The 14960-nt window shown below is 40.4% G+C and overlaps 1 protein-coding gene across 1 annotated transcript in view; it reads left to right on the forward strand.

Moving 5' to 3' along the window:
• The window catches only part of ELL2 (elongation factor for RNA polymerase II 2), a 30358-nt gene extending 22253 nt beyond the window's left edge, over nucleotides 1–8105 (forward strand). Inside the window, 7 exon segments of the mRNA XM_061364640.1 lie at nucleotides 212–336; nucleotides 470–557; nucleotides 2007–2601; nucleotides 3753–3822; nucleotides 6602–6773; nucleotides 7701–7745; nucleotides 7882–8105. Coding sequence (XP_061220624.1) covers nucleotides 212–336; nucleotides 470–557; nucleotides 2007–2601; nucleotides 3753–3822; nucleotides 6602–6773; nucleotides 7701–7745; nucleotides 7882–8010 — 1224 coding nt within the window. The 3' untranslated portion in view covers nucleotides 8011–8105.
• The last annotated feature ends 6855 nt before the right edge of the window (nucleotides 8106–14960 follow it).

A 14960-nucleotide genomic window follows, 5' to 3' on the forward strand; every position in this document is an offset into this window, starting at 1 on the left:
ACATCCAAATTTCTGCATACCAAATTGACCACATTTTTTAAAATTGGCACTCGTTATCTGAGAGCTACTTTGATTGTCACATCTAAAAAAACCCCAAAGCTGGTGTGTGATTTACTTTTGAGGTTTGATCAAGTTTTGCAGTACAAATCTTATTTCTGTAGTTTGCATTTAGGTATAACGTCCATTTATTTTCTTAAATGTCTGCCTGTAGGTAGCCAACCTGAACACAAAGGATAATACTTTCTCTCTGAAGAATTATTTATTTAAAGAAGTTCAGAAAGATTGGCCTGGATACACTGAAATAGATAAACAGTCATTGGAGTTAATACTTTCTAGGTAAGTTCATTCTCTAAGGGAGGGAAAATAGCCATTTAAAAAAATGGGAAATGAATGTCTGTCCTCCCTATAATGAAAGAACATAGATTTTTTTTTTTGCTGTATAGCCTGAAATGTTGGGTTGTCATTGCAGAAAATTAAATTCATCTGAGAATGCCACCAGCACCAGCTGTTCAGAGTCTTCTGTAACTTCTAACACATGTGCTCCATCAACTTCTGAGGTACTTTGTTTTATTTTTTTAATGTTATTTAGAGTGTGTTAAGACATCACACTTTATAGTGGTATAAAAACTGTGATGTGAAGCACTGATACTGTTTTTAACACATGAAAATCTGCAACATTTATTTCTAACTGAATTATATTTTTTTAAAGATGGTTGTACTGTCAAAGGCTGCAGAAACCTTAAGGTCACATAGCCTAAGGGCTGCTATATTTAATGTTCTCTGTTTCAAAATGTTTATTACCTTAAAAGTTTTTTTAGAAAATTAGACAGTTCCTAGGTCTGCACAATATTTTGTAAACACACCTTGATCTCTGACGCCAACTACCCCAGTGCTAATGTAGGCTACTGTATCCTTATGCCACTATTTTAAGAAAGTCTAGAGAAAGGACAAATTACAGTAGTGATCCACTTGGAGGAATTTTTTATTTTTTTTTTTTCTCCCTCTAGGCATGATTTAAGTACCCAGTTTTGATTCAGGGTTTCCCAGGTGTGAAAAGGCAGATCTAAATCAGCATGCACTACATCTGCCTTCCCCTGACTTTTTCAGACTTAAAATGTGTATGTCCTGTTTTCCTTCCAATGCAACAGTACAGCGCAAATCCTTTCAGCAGAAGCTTGCAAAACTCTGCATTTAAAAAAAAAAAAAATTACTTTAAGGAAAAGTTTGATGCCTTCTGTGATTAAAACTGTGTTTCAGTGTTTGCAGCATACAGCCATAAGCTGGGAAGTATGGAAAGTCTTTTACCACTGAGATGATTACGTTTAAATAGGAAAAGGAGGGCAGACCTCTTTTTAACCCTAACTTTCTTCCAGTCAGGGCATTAAATGGTGCAGGTCCCAAGAACCTCTTTACACCTGCCCCTCTACACACATATTCTGGATTTATTTCAACTGACTGGCACTCCTGGTGAAAGATGCCCCTTGTACATCAACATCAGCAGTGTATACTAGAGAAAAACATGTTTCAGCTGGAGAACCAGCTGAATGACAGCTGTAGTGAAACTCAGGCTTTTACCTATTCTTACCAGCTTCGCACTTCACACTCTCTGATAAGCGCACTGCTGCTTGCTTCTTGGAGTCGATATAGGAAATAATATGGCTGTGTGACAGCAGAAGCTGACTCTTAACCTGGTATATCCAAATGGAAATAGGTACCTAAATAAACAAACCCACCCTCCTCATCCTGGTGAAGGCTTTGGTAGAGCTGCTGAAAAGAGCATCTTTCTCCCAAAACCTTTTAGGTTAGATTTGAAGAACAGCTTGCTAAGATTAGAAACTTAAGAATGAAATAAACAGTGTAATAAGGTGCAGTAATTCCTTGTATCACAGCTACTTATAGATAAAAAAGAGATGTGTTTTCAACAACTGCTTCCTCAGAAGTACTTCTTTTTCAGAATGGGGGCAAAACCTAATTCTGATAATGTTTTTAATATTTTCTTATCACAGAAACCACTTTTGAGTTACAAATATTTCGATCCTCTGATGAAGACGAAGAGGATATCTCGCCTGAACAGTCAAGTCCAGCCAGCATCCAGTGGCCTCTTGCAGGCCTCCAGCGAGAAAGCCACTACTGCCCATCCACTGCTTGTAACCCCTGCAGCCACCATTACTACTCCTCCTCGGCCACTGCCTCCTACACTCCCTTCCACTTACAACCTTCCTCAGCCCATCAGTTCCAGCTCCCCCAGCACCTCTGATGGTCGGGGGACAAACAACTTGCTGGTGAACAGCTTCAGCCAAAATTACAGTAGCATCTGTGAGAGCCAGCAACAAAAAAACACCTCTCAGACTCCTTCGAGTACCCAAGCACCAGCTGTGATGCGGGTGAAGTCTTTCAAGTCTGCAAGAGAGAAGTATGCAATGTGGTACCAAAATCCTGAAAAAGTAAAAAAACAGAAGGAGAAGGACAAAAGCAAAATGCAGGACACTGGGAGTGTGCGCAAGAATGAGAAAGACATTAGAAAAAAAGAAACTGTCAAGCTGGAAGAATCCTTCTGTTTTGATTCAGGTGAATAAACTTCTTTTCCTAACTACTATATGGGTAGCCCTGGTGAAGTCTTTATTGCAGGTCGTTGAAGCCTGAATGCCAGCAACCCATATACAATGATACTGACTTTCCTGCTTAGAATAGTGTTGAAATTAAATGTAATTTTGGTTATCTGTAATTGGCAGGGATGAAGGGATAAAAACATGACATGAAAAGAACTTTAGCTTTCTACTGCATTTCTTGCTGGAACCTGGATGTTGAGATAGATAGGTATATACGTGTATATAAAAATACATGCTGTTGTGGTTGAAGCCCAGCCAGTAACTTGGAACCAAGCAGCTTCTTGCTTACACACTCCCCTCCTTCTTCCTCCCCCTGCTCCCGGAGGGATGGGGAGGAGAATCAAAAGAATGTGACTCCCACAGGTTGAGATAAGCACAGTCCAGTAACTAAGGTGTAACACAAACCCCTGCTGCTACCACCAATAATAATAATGATAAGGGGAATAACAAGGGAGGAGAATATAACTGCTCACCACCTGCTGAGTGATACCCAGCCTGACCTGAGTAGCAATCCCTTCCAGTTAACTGCCCCCAGTTTATATACTGGGCATGACAGGTTGTGGTATGGAATACCTCAGTGGCTAGTTTGGGTCAGGTGTCCTGTCTCTGCTTCCTCCTGGCTTCCCCTCCTCCCTGGCAGAGCATGAGACTCAGAAAGTCCTTGGTCAGAGTAAACATTATTGAGCAACAACTGAAAACACCGGTGTTATCAGCGCTGTTCCCAGGCTGAAAGTCAAAAACACAACATTGCACCAGCTACTAAGGAGGAGAAAAATGGCTGCTATAGCTGAACCCAGGACACATATATTTACGTATCATGCTGTTGTCTTGTGCACAGCTACATCTGTTGATGCATAACTTGAATTACTGTGCAGATGCTGCATGTCTTCAAATAAGAAAAGCTGTTAATATTGCGAAAGCACAAATCCTGTAAAACAAAGTAGCTATGCTATTTTCTGAACTGTGGTACGGCCTACTGTGGAGAAAGTTGTATGGGCTCTGTTATTAACATATAGAGATTATTCCAAGTAACTCGCTGTGAGAATAAAGCTGTAAAGTTTTTTTTCAGGCCCATCAGGTTGGTACTGTTTGGTTGTATTAAAAATCTACTTACCACAAGTGTCATATTCTGCTTTTCTGTAGGAGTTCAAGAAACTGTCACTGCCTCCGCATATCCTCCTTTACCAACAACTGAACAACCAGACTACTTAACGTGAGTAAAATCATAATTAACTCTCTTGCCATTCATGGAAACAGTTGAAAAATCACGTATAAAAGCTCTCATTTAGCTACAAAATTGAAAAATTAACAAAATATAATTTTAGAATAATAAGTTCCTTTAAATCACCCTACTGCTTTCCTTGAGTACCTGTGAGTTTTAAGGTCTGAGGTTGTTATCCCTTGTAGAATGTGCTGAAAATAGTTTTTAACATACTTTAGAAGACAACTTAAAACATTTAATTTAATTCTTCTTCAAGAACACACTAAAAAGGAATATGAACCTGCACTGTTTTCTTTTTAGATGTGAGGCAATACAGAAGGAAAGCTGAATGCTAAAATACTCAATACATAAATTTGAACATCTTTTTTGTGTTTTCACTGCTCTGTGCGCCTAAGCTGGAAAGGTTGGGAGGGAAGAAGGCAAGCTTTAAAGTCCAACACGACAAAGCCTGTATATAATCTTAAGAGAGTTAACCATCAAAAGTTTTACTAAAGCTTTAATATAAAATGGCCACTGACTAACTTGAAGCTACAGCAGAATATCAGATTTCTCCACAGAATTGCAGACCAAAAAGCTAAAGAAAAATAAATAAAAAACCCTCAATTCAGATTTTAAATTTCAGCAGCTTAATTTTTACTACAAAGCAAGATAAAAATGCATTAAACTTAACTGTGAAATGTTATGTCTCTACAACGACTGGTGCAATGAAGTCTATAAAGTTATAGAAGGACTTTGCAGTAAGTTTAATTTTAGTTCCTTAACAAGAGGAAATTCTTTCCTGTTAGTGTGGTGAGGCACTGGAATAGGTTGCCCAGGGGAGGTTGTGAATGCTCCATCCCTGGCAGTGTTCAAGGTTGGATGAGGCCTTGGGTGATATGGTTTAGAGCAAGGTGTCCCTGCCCATGGCAGGGGTAGGAACTTGATGATCTTAAGGCCCTTCCAACCCTGGCTATTCTATGATTCTATCATATTAGCATTCCCGAAAGTTAAAATTTACCTCCTATATAAAAAAATATTTTTATCCATGACAAGTATTAAAAGAACTTGCTGTAAATGAAATAGCTCTAATAACAGAATCATTTGATTGCCTAAATGCTTTTTTAGAATGTTAAAACTTCTCTGCCAGGAGGATTCTTCTTTACTGTTGTAAAACAGAGAAATACCTTTTGCAAATGCCCAATGTCTGAACTTCTTCCCTACTGTTTTATGGGTGACCATTTTTAAAAAAGTGAAACCTGAAGGAGGCTGCAGTGGAATAACTTGGACAGTGGAACCTGAATTTCTATGAAATGCTTTTTTTTTTTTTTTTAATTTATTTTTTTGGAGGCAGGGAGGAGAGGGAGTTGGCGCAGTGAGGGCCAATATAAACCTCTTTTCTCTATTGAAAGGCTTAGTTTGAACTTTTGACAGGCCTTCAATGCTCAGAGCTAAAATGAGCGCCATGATAGGTAAAGCCAGGAGAAGTCTGCCACTTCCCAGCTGTGCAATTTCGCAGCATGGGCCTAAGCAGGAGCATTGAATCCCCTTGTCATATTTACAGTACAGAGGAGGGGGGACAATTTTGTTGGTCTCTTAAAACACTCAGAATTGCCAGTACAACAGCTTCTCTCAGAGGTGTAACATCACATCAGCAAGGGAGGTGAGGCCTGTCTGTAGAATTTGAACTTTGGTGCATTTTCTGTCTGCTTTAAGGTAGACAGCATGGTAGTAGACAGCATGGTAGCAGACAACATGGTAGCATCCTGTTTCATACTTAATACAGTTAGTGGTGCTCCTTGGGAAAATTGAAAGCAAGTCTGGCACTGCAGAGAAGCAGTTCAGTACTTCATGTTTTAGTCTGAGAAATCAAAATTCCCAGCCTCTGCTGGGTGAAAGTGAGCAGGTTCAGCTTTTTGCTGTCTTTTTCTCCATCAGTGGAGGACAGTGATACTGAGGAGTAAGGGATATGGTTATTTGATATAATCTGATATTAAAGGTGGATTGTAGAATCATAGAATAGTTTGAGTTGGAAGGGAACTTGAAGACCAGCTACTTTCAACTCCTCAGCCACGAGCAGGGACATGTTCCACTAGAATGGAAGCCAATAGCCATTTCTGAAAGTAAAAAAAAATTACCCCCACCCCCTCCCCCCCAAAAAAAACCCAACAACCCTACAAAAACCCAACCAACCAACTAAAGCCAAAACAAAATGAAAAAAGGCTCCATGCAAGATTTCAAGTTTTCATTCTGATTTCACCAAGTGCCTCAGTTAAATGGAAGCAATGGAACTGGTGTTCAATAAAATAATCAGATTTTATCATTAGTTATGCTTTACTGTTACTTATAAGCACAAATGTAGCCAAAAATCTAAGTGCATCCAACTCCTTAAATCAAACCCTTCAAAAAATGAAAAATGTAATTAAATGAATTTTCAAAAGTAAATGTAACTTAATTAACCTTCATAGAAAGAGATTATAATCTAGCAGTTTCTCTTCTTTCATTGAAGCTGGTGCATTTATTAGTCATTCTATATTTGAATGATTGCTAATGTTTTGTAAGTGTGCTATGCTTTCTTCTTGTGTAGCTTCTGAATAAAAACCCTCAAAAGTAAAATATTAGCAAATGTCACAAAAATATGATAGATTTCTACAATTACCTAAATAAATTATCTTGGAGCATGTCTGCTTACATATAGAAGCAGTCAGCTGATTTACTTAAAGCTTGAGTATCTAGGCTTGATATTCACTATGTCCTTGGGGGAAAATTTCATGTGTGCTTGTTTTTCCATTAGGAAATACACACGTATCATCTCAAAAGAGCAACGCGAGAGTTACAAGGAAGACTTCTATGCAGAGTATGGTGAATACAGGATTTTGCATGCTTGGATAGAGAGTATCACTAGGAGATTCAAGAATTTTGATGAACGACAGAAACATTTTCCTCCAGGGTCCAAAGAATATAAGGTAAAGAAGGATGAAAGTGTTTCACCTTCCTCTTATCCCTTCCAAAAGTCCACATTTTCAGCACAGGCAGATCCCTCATACATTTATCTATTTACAGATGTAGTTTTAAAAGACTTGCCAGGTTCAGTGTCTGAGACTGGGTAACTGACCACAGAGCTGGAACTACCAGACTGGCTCAGACTTTGCAGACCACCTCAGCATCCAGGCAAGGCGACGGAGTGCTGTAGGACAGATGGGGAAGAAGACTGGAATAATCAATAATCCCAGAGCTTTCCCTGGCCCTCTCTTCCCCATGATTTTAGGCATTTATCTAAATCTGCATCCACAACTTACCCATCTTACAGGTAGCTGATCCTAGCTATGATTTTAGCAGAGGAGTTTAAAAATCTGATATTCTGGATCTCCAGCCTGGACTGCTCTGGTTTGGACATACAAATTCCGCACGTTTAATATGAGAGTTCTTCAGTTCTGTGTGCACTGAGGATTTGATTGGCTTTTGTTGACCAGGTTGCGCGTGCATTTTTGAGTTATTTTAAAAACCCTTGTTCTGTGCAATCAGACAAAGGGAAAACTTGAAGAATTTGCATATGTGTTCTGACGGTGCGTGGATTAGCTTTGGGTTTTGACACTTGAGAAAACTCTGCAAAAGGCTGTTCAGCCCTGAGACTCCACCTGTTTGAGCAACTGTGCGAGCAACTTCTGAAAGGGCATCTTGAAACACGTGCTCTTTTTGTTGCCTAATTACAGGTTTAATTTCAGATCTTGGGTGATACGGGGGGGCTGTGCGTTTATTTTTGCAATGCAGAAGAGCGGTGGTTCACAACTAAGAAAATATCTTGAGTGAAACTGAGTATATTTTTAGTATTTTATGTAAATTTACATTTTCTGCTAGTAGTGAAATGTTGTTAATTTTCTTTTTATTTGAAGGTACTTCATGAAGAAGTTAAACAAGAGTACCAGGAGTTAGCACAGGTATGTGTAACAGCAGACTTGTGGGATGTGGTAGCCACTGAGACTGGCCCAAGTCTTTTTTTAAGCAAAGGACATGAAATACTGAACTCTTCTGCAGAAATGTTTTCATGTCCTAGTTTTCTTTTTATCTTTACAGTCTCATCCCAGCTACCATGAACAGAAGAGGAGATGCGAGTATCTCCACGACAAGCTGTCTCACATCAAGAGACTGATAATGGAATTCGATGAACTCAAGCCTAAGGATGACATTAGTCCTCCACTTTGAGCAGGACATGTGACTGAACCGAAGCTTATTTCTATAAAATCTAAGATTAGTTGTTCTAAGATTTTAAAAAATAGTATCAAACTTCTGCATTAAACAAGTCTCTTAAGTTAACTACTTTACTTGTTGTAGCTATATGCATATTTGAAGCTTTAAGATTTATGTTTGTTTATTTTAAATAATTTTATCAGTAGATGCTGGGGAATAAGTAAGATTTATGTTTGTTTATTTTAAATAATTTTATCAGTAGATGCTGGGGAATAAGTAAGATTTATGTTTGTTTATTTTAAATAATTTTATCAGTAGATGCTGGGGAATAAGTACTTCTACTATGAAGTTCTGCACTTATAAGAAAATATTGTAGCAAATTGAATTGTTTTGGGGCAAATACAAGGCTGGGTTCTGACCTTTTAGTTAATGGAAAGTCTTTGCCTTAAATTGTTGAAGGTTTAGAAATTTGCGCAAAATACTTTTAAAAAAGAAATCACATTGTTTTGGAGGGTTAAAGAAGCATGTGTATGTGCTGTATATGGCCCATTTTGTTACAACAGAAACTCACCCCTGCAACTTAAACCCGCTTTTGCGGTGATTGCCTTAAGGTATTTGATTGAGTATATTTAGTGTAGCTTAAATTATTAGCTACATTGCTTTCCGCTTTGCTGAAGCACCTGGGAAGCACTACATGGCCTATGTATACATTGCTTGTGTCTGGAAGTGTATGCTTCTGCTCTTGTGTGTGCAAGAATGTGTGAATGTGAGCATGTGTGATGGGAAAAAAAAACAGCTGCTACTCTACTAGGCCAGATGCTCAGGTTAAAACAACTGACAAGTGTTGCTGTAGGTTTTTCTTGTAAGATTCCTACTTCTGTCATAGAAGATGAGAACATTCCATTTCAATAGTTTATCAGCTTTAATCATATTGAGAAAGTTGATAATTTACAAAATGAAAGAGATGTATAGTTTTGGGGCAAGATTATAAAATTAAACATGTAGGTTACCTATTTATATACTATTATTTGGGGATAATTATTATTACTGAATAATTATCATTCAAAAAATATTTTTGAAGAGAGATATGCAAATGGCATATTGCTACATGAAATATATTTTAAAGATTTTTGTCCTGGATACCAGGAATACAACAAAGAATGAATGTATTTAACTATAAAATACTGTGATCACCAAAGAGCACAAACTTGCATTTCATGCAGTTTTTTGGTTTATTTTGATGTGAAACCATTGCTTGATGTGAAACCATTGCCTGATGTAAAACCATTGCTTGATGTGAAACCATTGCTTACCTTATCATATTATGTCACAGGTTGTTTGGTTACAATTGAGCAAAATCTTTGGTGTCTTCCTGTGTTTGTCTTTTCAAAATGTTGCCAATGGAAAAGCGAAGCATTACATGTGGAAATCTGATTTTGGACTTTTGCCAAATTTTGCAAGTATTGCTAACAGACTTTATCTCCGGCATTAAAAAAAAAAAACAAAAAAGAAAGAAAAAAACAACCTGTTATGTATCACTGTAAACAAGAAAATGTTTTATTGCCAGAAAACATGTATTCAGGTAAATGAAAGCAATGGAAATTTTGCCTTAAACTGTGAGTTCAAAGATGTTGTGAATAGCAAGCAAAGTAGCTTGCCAGTGGTTTTTATTACTTTCTTGAGACCATGTTGACTTTAAGGCCATTGTATTAGTATAGTTGTTTTCAACTTCACATTTCAAATAGCAAAATGAAGAGAACACTTCTTGGTTCCTGCCTAGAGCTGCATCCACCTGGGTTTAACAACTGGATATGTTGTCCTGAGCATGTACATACAGTCATGCCCAGGAACTGTTAAAATCATGGCAGTTATGCTGCAGCTTCACTGACTGGTTTGCTTTCAACCTAGAAATGAAGTGGCTGTTCAGGTTAAAACAACATGCAGTTCCTGATACTGGGACACATTTTGGCAGTTTGGTACTCCCGTGTGCCTGGATCTGATACTATTGGCTGCTACAGGACATGATGATACTGCTACAACTGTTTCGATATATTGTAATCACTGCTACTACCATCACTCTATAACTGGGACTCAGTGCAGTTAATTGATTTTAGTCCCCCCCCTACCTTTTGCCATAGACTAGCATTCACATGAATATTCTGATTTATAGGCTGCATATGTGTTGCAGTTGGAGGTTAGTACTGCTTCAGAGGTCTGATACTGCATGTTGTCACCAGACTTGGCAAGCTACTGTAAGGGTCTTAATTGAAGGTTTTGTTCATTTGCACGGGCATTTCTGAAGCCTTGCAAGTACATCCTGCAGCATGTGTATTGCAAAATAGTGCTGTAAGTCTACCTATTGGTGAGTTGAGTGAATGCTGGGAGCCTACAGAAGCAGGGCCTCTGACTGAACAATTGCCTTTCCTGCAAAACTGGCCTGCTTACTCAGAAACAAACATTGCCTATTCTGGCATCTTGGCTGGGGTTACACTACCACAAACCGGAAGCAAATGATTAATGTAGAGGAGAGTCAATTGTCCACATCTTCTGTGTGAAAACTGTGAATTTCACTACATTTTATATAAAAATTGCATGGTTGAAAGGGAGGCAATAGCCCTTTCCTTTAGGCTGAAAAAACACAGCTTAAGAGGGTTGGTTTCCAGTCTTGCTGGAACTTGAGGGAGAAGAACTGCACCAGAAGTAAGTTCTTCTTTTAAGTTGTACGTGCGCTCTACACTGTCACTTGAAAGAGCTCACTTGACTGCTTTTAACTCTGCAGTCTACCTTGCCATTTATCAGACAAAAAAAAAAAAAGTGATATTCAGATAATTTGGAAGGGTAAAACAGGCAAGTGGTGGAGGCAGCCTACTTCAGTAGGTTTCAAACAGAAATTGGGTTACTGTGTTGATATGGTAACTTCGCTTGTTTTTAAAAATAGTAATGCTACAAGCAGTTGTTCCAGACAGTAACTGTGATTCGTGCAAAGACTTACGGCTACCTTATAGTTCTCTTTATAATTTTACTGTCCTTTGTTTCTGTACCTGATGGGGGATGGATGTGGCTAGCAATTCCATGACCACCTTTTGTGGAGGGATATGAAATTGGTGAAGGGAGGACAGTATTTGGGAACATGAAGGCTTAAAACAAGGCTGTGAGTCCACATTTCTGACTTTGAGAGTATTTTACAACTTTTCAAATTGTTTCCATATAAACTACATTAAGACTCTGTGCGTGAAATATCTTGGGGTGTTTTGTTAATAAACACTTGAGCCATTGTTGCCTATTCTATATCAATTGAAGTTCAGTGAAATGTTAACTTTCCTATTTGTTCTGTATCAATTAAAGTTCAGTAAAATGTTAACTTTGCAATCCTGAGTCTTCACTATTTCATTATCTGGGGGATGCTAGCTGGGCACCTCCAACAATGCAGCAGTGCCACAAGCACTGCTATGGGGACTGCTGCTCTACCCTGGGGACCACCTGTGGTCCATCAACTTGCCCTTAAGATCCTGCTGCTCATTTACAAAGCACACAGGGTAGTGCTCTGGAGTGCAGATAAAGAAATGAGAAATTTGGGAGACTGGATGGAGCAGACTTGAGGAGAACGACTTGGTGTCGGGTGACAAGACACTCCCCATGACCTAGCTTCAATGCTCACTTGAGCCCAAATCTCCCCTGTGTGCTGGGCTGCATCCCCAGAGCATCAGCAGCAGGTCAAGGGAGGGGATGCTCCCCCTCTACTGTGCTCTGAAGAGACACTCCCCCACAAAACACAAGAAGGACGTGGAGTTGTTGGAGCAAGTCAGTGATCTAGCAATGCCTTCACTGCCTTAGCTGAGCTCTTCATGCAGCAAATCTCAGCAATGGGGCTAGAAACCAAAGAGATATTTTTCCATCTTTTATCTACATTTTTATAAAATGGTAGGTGTTGTATTAGTAAGCACTAATACATACCAGCTACTAAACAGGAGATTTCTACCCTCAAGGACTATCAGTCAGCAGCTTGCATAAACAGATGCTTCAGATTGACTACCCAAAATGATGCTTAATCTGTCACAGAATTTTAGATTCATGGAATTAAATAATTGTTCAGTATGGAAAAGACCCTCAAGACCACACAGTTCAACCACTAACCCATCAGCGTCAAGGCCACCACTAAACCATGCTCCTTAGTGCCATGTCTACATATCTGTTAAATACCTCCAGGACCGACCCCCACCTCACTACAACCTCCTTTCAGGTAATTGAGAGTGCCAATGTACCCTGAGCCTTCTCCGGGCTGAACAGCCGCAGTTCCCTCAGCCGTTGCTCATCACATTTGTGCTCCAGGCCCTTCACCAGCTCTGTCACCCTTCTCTGGACCTGATCCAGCACCTCAATGTCTCTCTTGTAGCGACAGACCCAGAACTGACCCCAGGATTTGAGGTGCGGCCTCACCAGTGCCCAGTATAGGGGGAACATCACTGCCCTTGCCCTGCTGGCCACGCTATTTCTGATACAGGTGAGGATGCTGTTGACCTTCTTGGCTACCTGGACACAAGCTGGCTCATGTTCAGCTCCATCAATCATCATCCCCAGGTCCTTTTCCAGCCACTGTTCCCCAGACCTGGAGCATTGCAGTGGGTTGTTTTGACCCTAGTGCATGACCCAGCACTTTGCCTAGTTGAACCTCATACCATTGGCCACAGCCCATCTATCCAGCTTGTACAGATCCCTGTGCGGAGCCTTCCTATCCTGCAGCTGATCAACACTCCCACCCAGCCTGGTGTCATCAGCAAATTTACTGAGGGTGCACTCAATCCCCTTGTCCAGACTATTGACAAAGATATTAAACAGAACTGGCCTCAGTTGTGGTGAACCTTGGGGAACGCCAGTTGTATCTAACACCCAGCATCTGACTGGGTGATGTTTTTCTAAGCAAATACAGGTACATTCATGTCCATATCATGAACTTGGCAGGTCAGGAAAGGACTTGAGCAGGTTACATTCACACCTTTTCTAATAGTGGCTGTTGCTGTGATTCCCTCCTGATCTTACATGGGGCATTGCTATGAGAAATAATTTTATGAAGAAATGCAAGACTCACATGTGTTATATACCATGGAAAGCAAATGGGATAGCATGTGATGGTAAGAGGCAGACCTGAGCAGATATTTTGATTTTATTTAAATTTAGCTCCCCTCAAACCCCAGCTAATTATGGAATTGTTTTTTTTTCCTTCATTAGCATTTCAGCGAAAATTTGGTGGGTTTGTTTCTAAAAATAAAATACCATATGTTTAAGGGTTTTTTTCTTATAGGACTTTTTGATTAATTCAGTTAATCCCCACCATAGTGCTAAAAGCAACAAGTCCTCAGTGAAGTTTTTTGGCCATATTAGAGTATGGGTCTTGTGTGAATGCATAACCAAGAGAAGGAAGGGATCACTCAGAAATGACAGAAAGCGGAAGCCTTTATAAGCAAATATTGACCACCGTGGAGGTCAATTGATGCAAAGCAAACACTGGGTGCAGGTGGGGCAGTGTCTCAGTTGGAGTAACAATGTCACCTCTCCCTGGCATCTTTGCCTCAGCAGGGTGACATGCGAGCTGACGTGCAGCAAAACCCCTTTCCAAAGGCCAGGCTGTCCTGGAACAACTCCAATGGGTTCTACTCCACCTGTATCCAAAGGGCACCTCTTTCATATAAATTGATGTGCAACTCCCTGAACACATGCCTGTGACACCTTCTGCATCCTCTCCATAGAGCTACACTGTAACTGTGTGTTTTAGAAACAATCATAGTATCATAGAATCAACAAGGTTGGAAAAGACCTTTAAGCTTATCAAGTCCATCCATTACCCCAGCACTGCCAAGGCCACCACTAAACCATGTCACTGAGGGCTTTGTCTATACAATTTCTTGAACACTTCCAGGGATGGTGACTCTACCACTGTCCCGGACCGCCTGTTCCAGTGCCTGAACACCATCTCTGTGAAGAAATTGTCCCTAATATCTAGTCTAAACCTCCCCTGGTGCAGGTTGAGGCTGTCCTCTAGCTTGTCCTGTAGCTTGTTACTTTGGAGAAGAGGCAGACCCCCACCTCACTACAACCTCCTTTCAGGTAGCTGTAGAGAACGATGAAGTCCCCCCTGAGCCTTCTCTTCTCCCAGTTAAACCCCCCCCAGTTCCCTCAGCTGTTCCTCATCACACTTGTGCTCCATTGCCCTTCACCAGCTCCGTTGCCTGTCTCTGGACTCGAAGCATCTCGATGTCTTCCTTGTAGTGAGGGGCCCAGAACTGAACACAGGATTTAAGATGTGGCCTCCTCAGTACAGGGGGATCATCTCTGCCCTGATCCTGCTGGCCACACTGATGCTGATCAGGCCATATCTCAAGAGCACCTACAGGAGTCATGATAGCATTGAGGATTTCTCTGTTATATCCAAGAAAGAACCCACACAGCCACAAAAGATAACCAGGGTTATCTCACACAGCACAGCTTATGAACACAGGATGACAATTCAGTTCAAAGAGAGCCCCCATTGGGAAGGGTAGAGCTCAAAGTCACATCAAAAGCTGATATTCCTCCTCAGACTGGCGAACCTGTAAGGGTCTCCTCCTCCACAACCAGCAAATCTGACATCAGTGCTGTCAGCCCTGATGGGGATACCTGGGATTATGAGACCCACTATTTCCAAAAAAGTCACCAGGGCCAGTGAGTTTTTTCCCACCAAAGCCATGCAAAGCTGTCAGCCCTCTTCCTATAATCACCATCAGAGTTTTAAAACTTACTTTCCCAGAAATATAGTGTGAGAATTGTCTAGACATGTAAATGTTGTGTTCCTGCCAGGATTAGGCAAGCCATTCATCACCCCCTTGTGTGGTCAGGGATACCGTCAGGCCACACTGGCATGGGTGACCCAGGGGAAAGCACAAGGGGACCTAGGGGATGCTATGAGCATCTTACAGCATTTGTTGACCACC

This window comes from Neopsephotus bourkii, unplaced genomic scaffold (genome assembly GCF_033783945.1).
Source record: "Neopsephotus bourkii isolate Nb327-2 ecotype Australia unplaced genomic scaffold, CSIRO-AGI_Nbou_v1 NB_1244, whole genome shotgun sequence".
Classification (NCBI taxonomy): Eukaryota; Metazoa; Chordata; class Aves; order Psittaciformes; family Psittacidae; genus Neopsephotus; species Neopsephotus bourkii.